The sequence below is a fragment of the Engraulis encrasicolus genome, chromosome 3 (assembly GCF_034702125.1).
Source record: "Engraulis encrasicolus isolate BLACKSEA-1 chromosome 3, IST_EnEncr_1.0, whole genome shotgun sequence".
Classification (NCBI taxonomy): domain Eukaryota; kingdom Metazoa; phylum Chordata; class Actinopteri; order Clupeiformes; family Engraulidae; genus Engraulis; species Engraulis encrasicolus.
The window spans coordinates 5,825,041-5,835,492 of NC_085859.1; the positions used below are offsets into that span (position 1 = coordinate 5,825,041).

The 10,452-nt window shown below is 43.7% G+C and overlaps 1 protein-coding gene across 1 annotated transcript; it reads right to left on the reverse strand.

Annotated features, from left to right (window-relative positions):
* Positions 1–2,994: 2,994 nt before the first annotated feature.
* Positions 2,995–10,452, reverse strand: LOC134445615 (tripartite motif-containing protein 16-like). The gene is made up of 6 exons (XM_063194661.1): positions 9,868–10,452; positions 9,035–9,130; positions 5,399–5,632; positions 5,118–5,305; positions 4,028–4,065; positions 2,995–3,512 (listed from the first exon to the last, which is right to left on the reverse strand). Exons 1-6 carry the CDS (start codon positions 10,450–10,452, stop codon positions 2,995–2,997), a joined length of 1,659 nt encoding a protein of 552 aa, XP_063050731.1.

Here is a 10,452-nt window from a genome sequence, read left to right on the forward strand (position 1 = left end):
AGAAAATTTCTGGGATGATGATGAGGAAATCTGTGCCTACCTGGTTACATGGCAAAAATGCTTCCCTGCAGTTTTATTTTTTCCGACGCGTTGCCACTTGAAAAAGACTCCTGCGTGAGTCGAAACGCGTCGGTGCATGTGGAAAAAATAAAACTTTGAATAGCAGTGTTGGCTGACGTAGATGCGCTGGGTCTAATTTAGACGCGCATAGAATCTTCAGGTGGAAGGTGTAGGTTTACGCTCGATTGAACCTGGCTATCAGAACCGGACCGCACAGTGTTAGATCGTGCAAATTCACCACACCTGAAAGCAGAATGCACTGGCGTGAAATAAATACGCCTTTACATGATGTCAGACAGGAGAGACATGTCCCAAACCGGGCGCTTAACACATAGACCAGTGGTTCCCAACCAGGGGTACGTGTACCACTAGGGGTACGCGAGCACACTGAAGGGGGTACTTGGAAAAATGTAATTTTAACAAATGCATGGAGCATAGTCACACTGGAANAGGAAAAAATGATGTAAAACACAAGTTAGGGGGTTCTCGTAGCACAGCAAAAAGGCTCGGGGGGTACATGAGACAAAAAAGTTTGGGAAACACTGACATAGACACACAGACACACAAACATTAGACAGAGAGAGAGAGAGACAGAGAGAGAGAGAGAGAGAGAGAGAGAGAGAGAGAGAGAGAGAGAGAGAGAGAGAGAAAAGATGTTACATCTATACAACCAGAGGACTGCCATTAGAAGAGCTTTTACATATGGAGGGAAGCTGAAATCATGCCAATGTCTTGCGGGCCTAAGGGCTCATGTTTATTTTATATTTGTATTGTTGTATAATTTAAGCAGAAAGGTCCCATTGAAATGTAATGCAGAATTTTCCAGTTACCCTATTGGGAGTCTGACAGCATTGCAAATAGCCTGCCACTATGCAACCAGAAATAAATGGAGCTTTGTCTTTTTCATATATTCTGTTTTGTTTGTGTGTGTGTGAGAGAGAGGGATTTAAAGTATTGACGCAAATTATTCAGTTGTTCATGAGTAGAAACTTTATTACTTGGACATAAGTCATTGACAGCAACGATAAAATCAAAACAGCAATCCACCCCCACTACACCAAACTAGAAATATAAATGTCCAAATGTAAAAAGAGGATAACAAATATACCAAACCAGAAATATAAATGTCCAAATGTAAATAGAATAGAGGATAACAAACCTAGTATAATATCATCAGTGGTGCCCAACTTTGATTGGAATTGATATTAATAATTATAGAAATTGTATATATAACGAACCCTTAATAATTAATTAATTAATATTTGTTAGATCCTTCCATCTGTACATAAAATGGGGAATTGCGCAAAAACAAAATATTCGCTGTTAAATCAAATCATTCAGTTTTTCAAGGCTGGATCATGACTAGAATCATAATAATTAATAATAATTAATGTCATCAATGACTTCAGCTGTAAAAGTAAAACAACAGCCCACCATATAATATAACAGTTGGCATTCATATGGAAAGAGAGTAAAAAATTAAAATATATAAGATGAGAGTAAAAAATACAAAAATAGAAGATGAAAGAGTAAAAATATAAGACAAGGGGCCTCACAACAGCTTCACCGATGATCTACCGTGTATGTATGTGTGTGTGTGTGTGTGTAATATTCAGTAATGCCACCATCAATGATGAGATACTCTAGTTCTGTGTGAAGGCACGCCTACAGGTTCTCCCCACAAAATACAATCTATCCCTCTGGTTTCCATCTATCCACTCCCCCTTATGCATGCTACATGACCCACCTCAACATCTGGAGTCAGTAGCCCACATAATGAACAGCTGCCCCTGCTACAAAGGACTGTATACCGCCAGACTGGTGGACCTCATCGCTGCCCAGATCCCCTGTGCTCCTCAGGAAGAACATACTCCTGTCAAGCCCCACTGGTTTAACTCACCCACAAACTGCTCTTCAGAAATTGCCAACACAGCAGACATCATTTTCATATCAAAAGAGGAAAAAATACCCAGACTCTTTGAAGTAGCCTGTGCCTTTGACCTTGCCTGGTTAACACCAGACCTAATCACAAGTGTCTTTAAGATCGAAACGATTGTGTAGAACTAAAGGCAGTATGGGAGTTCCCAGGCCACCTTTGATCTGTTCATGGAGGAATCCTACTGCACAAAAAAACTGAAATACCATCGTCTAACAACTGCCATTGAAAGCTGTGGCTATACATGTATCCTCATTGTTCTTGTCTTTGGCAGTCTAGGCCATGCGCATAGGCTGGTGGTCAGTGGACTCAACATCAGTGGACTAAGTAAAAGATGGGCCAGACAGCTAGCTAAATACTGCTCAATGTCTGTAGTTATAGGGAGCATGTTCATCTGGAAGAGAAGAATGTTTCCTTTATCCTTAATGATGCATTCCCATAACGAGATGTGTTTGTTCGTCAAAAGGTTGTTGGATTATTCATCATATTTGGTTACTATTGATATTTACTTGTAATGTATTATCAAATAAAGTACATTACATGTCTGTGTGTGTGTGTGTGTGTGTGTGTGTGTGTGTGTGTGTGTGTGTGTGTGTGTGTGTGTGAGTGAGAGTGAGAGTGAGAGAGAGAGAGAGAGAGAGAGAGAGAGAGAGAGAGAGAGAGAGAGAGAGAGAGTATGGGGAGGAGCGTGCTTGTGTGTGTGTGCACGTTGTGTGTGTGTGCACGTTGTGTGTGTGTGCACGTTGTGTGTGTGTGCACGTTGTGTGCTTGCTTGCGTGTGTGTGTGGCACTGTGTGCATGCGTGCGCACCTCTGTAGGGGTGTGTGTGTGTGTGTGTGTGTGTGAGAGAGAGTATAAGGTGTGTGTCTGAGGAGGGGAAAGTATGTGTGTGGAGGAGCAGAGGAAAGTGTGTGTGTGTGTGTGTGTGTGTGTGTGTGAGAGAGAGAGAGAGAGAGCCCCCACATGAGCAGCATTTACCCATTGACCCTGTAGGGGCCTCACAACAGCTCCACTGATGACCCACCCCATGCCATAAACCCAAGGTAGAGTGTGTGTGTGAATGTGGTGTGGACTCTGTGCAGGAGGGTCATTGTGTCTCCAGAGATGCTGTAGAAGGCCAGAGTTCCTGCCCTGTGATCCACATACACTCCTATTCTGGAGCTGGCCACTAGAGGGAGTTTAGTCTGTTTACTATTGTGCCAAAAAGAGGAGCTGGAGCTGATGAGGTGCAGCTTCCAGGACTGGTCATTAGCTCCAAACAAACACTCCATACCATCTCCTTTCCTGCTGATGCTTTTATATCCCACTGCTATACCAACCTCTCCACTCCACTCAACCTCCCAGTAGCAGCGTGCAGACACACCCTCTCTACACAGCACCTGAACATAATAATTAAATCTGTCTGGATGATCAGGATATGACTGGGCCTCAGGTCTACTCTTCACCCTCCTGTTCCCCTCAGACAGATGGAGGTCTTCATGTGCTGTGTTTGGATCCAGAGTGAAGTGACAGCAATCTGATGGAGGAGAAGAGAGGAAAAGGAAAATAAACAAGTTGTAATATGTTTGTCTTTGTGCATGTGTGGGGGTGGGGTGGGGTTGGTTGATGTGTGTGTGTGTGTGTGTGTGTGTGTGTGTGTGTGTGTGTGTGTGTGTGTGTGTGTGTGTGTGTGTGTGTGTGTGTGTGTGTGTGTGTGTGTGTGTGTGTGTGTGTGTGTGTGTGTGTGAGAGAGGGGTGGTGGTGATTGATGTGCGTGTATACAGTTTGGGCCAAAAGTTTGGACACACTTTCTTATTCATTGACTTCTCTTTATTTTCCTGCCTAGTTACAGTACATAGTAGTTTTTATTGCCGAGGGCATCAAAACTATGCATGAACACATATACTAGTTAGTTACTGTATGTGCAAAGTGTGTGTGTGTGTGTGTGTGTGTGTGTGTGTGTGTGTGTGTGTGTGTGTGTGTGTGTGTGTGTGTGTGTGTGTGTGTGTGTGTGTGTGTGTGTGTGTGTGTGTGTGTGTGTGTCCAACTTACACTGTAAGAAGTCCTCTCTGGTCACTGGTTCAGCAGTAAGAGCCTGGCCATCAGACACTGTGACAGAGGGGCAGATAGACATCGAGGTTCTCATTAATATTGTCCCCCATTGTTTGACTCTACCGCAGTGGTTCTCCACCTGTTTGGAACAAACGCCCTCTTGACCTCATCATAAGCCTCCCAACGCCCCCCTTGACCTCATCATAAGCCTCCCAACGACCCCCTTGACCTCATCATAAGCCTCCCAACACCCCCCTTGACCTCATCATAAGCCTCCTGACGCCCCCTTGACCTCATCATAAGCCTCCAGACGCCCCCTTGACCTCATCATAAGCCTCACAACGCCCCCTTGACCTCATCATAAGCCTCCCGATGCCCCCTCACCTCATCATAAGCCTCCCAACGCCCCCCTTCACCTCATCATAAGCCTCCCCACGCCCCCCTTCACCTCATTATAAGCCTCCCAATGCCCCCTTGACCTCAACATAATCCTGACAATGCCCCCCTTAGAATTAAAAATTAATTCAAAAATAGACTCATAGACCACATACAGCCCCCATTGAGAGACCAAGTTACCACGACCTCAACATGGATATGTGGCCCTCGCTGTGGTGTCAATATCACATGCTGTGAACTACAGCCCAGTTGTTGTTGTTGTTGTTGTTGTTGTTGTTGTTGTTGTTGTTGTTATTATTATTATTGTTATTGAGAGACCAAGTTACCGCGACCTCAACATGGAAATGTGGCCCTCGTTGTGGTGTCAATATTACATCCTGTGTCTACGTACCTTATGTTGAGGTGAACTACCGCCCACAAAACTCACATAATACCTGCACTGCAACGCATTCAGGCACAAAATGTGTAGCTGTGTACCTTGCAGCAAGCCAGATGTGTGTGTGTGCGTGTGTGTAGTGTGTGTGTGTGTGTGTGTGTGTGTGTGTGTGTGTGTGTTGAACACTCACTCTGTATGTTCTGGATGATCTGGACATTTTTCGCTGCTACAACACACAAAAAAAACAAATTATGAAATGGTCATGTCTCACCTTACAGAGTCAAGGGCTAATGCATTGCTAATGGAAAAGTTATAATGTCTAGGGTCGTCAAACCTGCTGCAGATATCTTGACTATTTCTTGCTTGAAGACAGAATCTAATTTCTCCTCAAACTGCATCTTCAGTGCAGACACAGATTCCTTCAGGGGCTCCAAGGAGAAGCTTTGGCTGAAAGTGACACTGGTTGACATTCTGCTGAAAGGCCTACCAGTGATGGACACAATGTTCTGCACAGAGGCACACAAACACATATAATAGGGTGAGATAGACCTACTGACATGAGCCATGTTTTGAACTCTGTAAAACGTTAAGTTGTCTACCTTGAGAAAATGGATGGGATCCTGTGTCAGTGACAGCCGCTTCATCTCAGCATCTGTCCTCTTCAGCTCAGCAATCTCCTGCTCCAGTCGCTTCAGGAGTCCTTCGGCCCGACTCACCTCAGCCTTCTCCTGAGCTCTGATCAGCTTTGTCACCTCAGAGCACCTTCTCTCAATGGAGCGGATCATCGCAGTAAACATCCTCTCACTCTCCTCCACTGCTGTCTGTGCACCAGACTGATAGGACACATACACATGCACACATGCACACACACACGCACGCACGCACGCACGCACGCACGCACGCACGCACATATTACTATCTGTGGTAGTTAGACCACATTTATTAACATTCATGGTTAACGCCTCTAGGGGGAGCTCCCTACCAAATATAATGCAAGACTTATGGGGACATATCCATTAGTAGAGAGAAGAAGATAGATCAAGCCACGGGCTAGAGACTTGTTAGGTTGATGTATGAGTGTGTGAAATATTTAACAGCACGAACCCAAAAGAAACAACCTTTCAAGTGTGATGATTGCTACAGCCACTGTAGGATATCACACTATCATTCAATACAATTCTATGGGGTTGTGTAATTGGTGACTTAATTAAATTGCAATTAAATCCTGGTAAACAATGTGACCTATATACCGTATAGACCCCTTTACTGTCTGTAAACAGCATTGTTAGAGCAAAATCGACCATGCACCATTCACTAGTACAGAAACTAGCATTTTTTACGAACGGCCTCCCCATTCCATATTTTACCCATGTTCACCTAGGGGCCGCTGTCGAGAGAGCGCAGCCCATTCATTCTGAATTGAACCCTTTAGAGTTCGTAAACTGATATGACGTAATTTGGCTGCGTGCGCATCGCTGTCTCAGAATCCACCATGCTCCGTTCACTTGTACAGAGTCTCAACAGCTGTTTTTTCCGAAATAAGATAACGGATAACGGATGCTCGAGCTAACTTCAGATATGCAGTGGGCACCACAGACACGGGCATCCCTGGCGATGTCATCAGTCCAGTCAGTAATTTAATGTCTTGTAACAACAAACATCTCCTATGCTTCTGGAACAGCCTCTTCCCTCTCAAAATACCATTACAAGTGTACTTTTCGGAATCTCTTTTTTTTTTATCAACGTACATGCTTCACATCTTTCTGAATACAGAGCCGTTTATAGAGAGAGTCTGGCCAACTATGGGGTCGAACGTTCGAGCTATCCCGCTATTTTGATTGGTTCTGGGCTGGTCACATGTTTTATGGACGCCATTTTCGTTCCCCACACTCCCATTAATGAGCATTATCAGATATAAAAAATAACGCTTCACTATAATATTAAGTAAGGGGTAACGGCTGACGAGGTGACCGGTTATACGAAGTTAATGGTGAGGCGGCGGCTTCGAACTTTGGCGACGCGCACAGCACGGAGACAAAGTTGCCTCCGCCAAGCCATTCATTTCTATAACCGGTCGACCTCGAAGGCCGTTATCCCTCCTATCTGCCTTTATGGTGGGGTACTTTTTTAATCTATTATTGTCTGTAAAGTTGTAGGAAACATGTTCTATCAAGATAGAATGTTGCTGTGCGGGCGTCCAACTTGACGCGCCTAGAATCTTCGTTTGATAGCCTTACCGACGCTGTGATGATTTAGTTTTCCTTTAGCCCTATACCACGGCGGGATGGAAGTTTAAAAACAAAAACTTGCGAAGCATTTCTATGCTGAATCGACACATGTCGCATCACGCCTCTATTTCCCCCTGCTGATCATCACAGGCTACCTGTCAACTTTGTGCGTAAAAGAGAGAGAGAGAGCGCGAAAGAGAGAGATTCCCCACGCTAGGGACATTTTTAATAACTCTCCCCTTTCCCCTTTCACACGTGTTCCTTCCCCACAAGAGGAGAGTAGCCTAATTTTTAAAAAAGGATGTTTTCAGATCAATAACAAAGGGAAGGCAGCGGGAAATAGCCTACATTTTAAAAACCATGGGAGTGGAGCAGATGACGAGGTGACTCGTTTCGATACAATTGATGGCGAGGCAGGTGCTTAGAATTTCGGTACAGGGTATTTTTGTCATGTATTGATGGGCTTATCTGTAAATTTGTTACCAATGAATTATGCCAACTGCAGAATAATTTAGTGCGCACGTAATCAGGCGCGCCTCTATCAGATGCACATGTAGTAGAACTTTTAGGGCGACAGACTTGACAATCAAATGCGATAGAACTGACGACTGGCTCTTGGCTTGACAACCAAATGCGATAGAATTAAACAAATGCGATAGAACTAACGACTGGCTTTTGGCCATAGCAACCTGCAGTTTAGAATTAGTAACTTAACTTAGTCGCACGTTTGACGCCTGACAGGTTATAGGGAATTAGTTGCAACCCCATCAGCCAATCAGAAAAGAGGATTCAGTTGCGTAGGCAGATAAAATATTATAACTATGACAAACTGTTGTGCATATGGCTGTAGTGCAGGGCCGGGTCAGGAGAAACAAACAGAATCTTTTCACTCGTGACATAAACGGAGGATTTGGGACATGCATGGATATAAACTCCCCTTTATGGAATATAAAGGTCAGAATTAATATCCGGACAGCAGCAGATTTCTCTGTGTTGTGTGTGAGGCAAATTTATTTTTTCCCCCTTCGACTTAACAATTACTTTTGAAAGAAATAGTCATGATGATGACATGCTCTCAAAAACTCAAATCTTAATTGCCACCTGTAACTATGCTATACTGTGAAAACATAACTTTGCCCACCAAGTTAGGCTATTATTTCCTTAGGTCCTTTCCCCCTGCGATTTAAACTCACGTCCAGTCTCATACTATGAATATCCAGACTCAACCTACTAGCATCCAGACTCATCCTACAGTTCTACTGTCTGCAATCGCGATTATGCACTGCTGAGCACATCGTTAATTTTAAACTACTAAATCTCGACACAACGTGAAACTTTGGCGCAAATATCAACAGGGTCCCTGTACGTGAACTTGACCATCGTTGTGAATATTATTTCTGTACATTACCTAAATATCGACTTTGACGTTGGCTGTACCTAGGCAACAACAACTCGGAAGTAACGCTTGAATGCACTGCTGAGCACATCAACACTATGCCGACAAAATCCTCTTTTAAGCAAACCCCTTCTATACGAACGAACTTGTTAACGTTTGTTTTCATATGTTGGGATCTTGATAATATTACAACCCAAGTTTGATGGTCTATGAAGCCTTATTTGTATTTTAGATCCAGCGTTTTTGACGGCATGCTGCCCAAAGGGATACACTGTAGAATCCTCGCTTTGGGGAACTAAAATGGTGTCCATGATTTGAGTTGGCCAGACTCTCTCTATAAACGGCTCTGTCTGAATGGAGTCTGCACTCCCCCTAGAGTGCAGTACCACCCAGAAGAGTGGAGTCTCTCGTAATATCCTTAAAACATCTCTGGTGTATTTGAATCAATGCTCACGCATTCAGTGATGATGACGTGAATTCTGGATGGGTCAATGGTTGTTAACATTACTTCCTCAGGAAAACAAAATTAGATGTGACAGCTCAGCATAACTACTATCTCTGCATGACCAGAAACCTGCTGCAGATTGTCTTCTCCTCTGGTCAGTTCTCACCTTGAGAGTCTCCACAGCCTTCCTCAGCTCCTGCAGCTCCTTCTCCTTCAACTGGATTATCTGCTGGCATCTCCTCTGGCTCTGCCCCAACTCCTCCTGGATCAACAGGGATCAAAGCAACACAAGTTGAATTGATCATTTATTTCTGTGAGTGTAATAGGGTACATTGTTGTGTGAAATTAAATTGTTCGGCACAAATTCTTCCCAATCAGCTGATTCAACGTGACCTCATGCCAGACATTAAAGGTGTGTAAAAATATGTTTAGCAGTTTATTTCCAAAATGCATGTTGCCAATTCACAAATACCTTTTCATGAACAAGTACCACCACCATACAATTAAAAGTATTATGACTGGGAAAATGGCAGGGGGATCTTTTCCATTGTACGCCATTTTGAATTTCCTGAAATAGGCTATACATTTTTAGCTGCAACACTGTACTTTGGTCATACTAGTAAATATTAAATCATTATTTAGTAAATATTCATAAAAAGATCAAATTTGGCAGCAGCATAGGTTCAGTGAGCAGCATAGTTGCTATACCTAATCTGGCCACAACCCTACACAGTTCACACAAGACAGACTGGCAGAACCTGTAGGTTCTGTAGGTAGGAGGGAGGCTACACGGAAGTTGGCCTGTCAATGTTTTACAGAATGGCAGACATTGAACCCTTGAGAATAAATTATCTCTTGTGTGCCTTCTAAGTCCAATGTAGAAATAACACATTTTGTTCACAATAGATATAAATTAGGCCTACATGCATAAAGCCGTGCATAGGCCTAGGCCTATAGGCTATGAATACACAAGACAAGTACATTATTTCCTCCTCTTACCTTTTTATGACTCCACTCTGCTTTTGCTGTGATTGTGTCATGGCCTTTATGATCGTCTACCATACAAAGAAGACAGATGCAACTCTGGTCAGTGCGGCAGAATATCTCAAAAACCTTCTTATGACGGGGGCAGACCATCTCCTGTAGCTGGCCAGTGGCATCGACCATGTTGTGATTTCTACCAATAAGTTCATTGTGAACATTCAAATGACTGTCACAGTACGACTTCAGACACTCCAGACAGGACTTGACAGCTTTTAGTTTTCTGCCGGTGCAGACGTCACATTCTACATCTCCAGGTCCAGCAGCACATTCAACGGGAGCTGCAGTTTGTATTCTGCTCTTCCTCATTTGATCCACGAGCTCAGCAATTATGACATTCTTGTTTAAATCGGGTCTTTGATTGAAAGTCTTTCTGCACTGGGGACAGCTGTAAATGCCCTTCACGTCTTCCTCATTCCAGCAGTCCTCAATACAGCCCGCACAGTAATTGTGTCCACAATTAAGAGTCACCGGGTCCTTTAGAAAATCCAAACAGATAGAGCACATGAATATGTCCTGGTTGCTTGCCATGGTTTCAGCCAT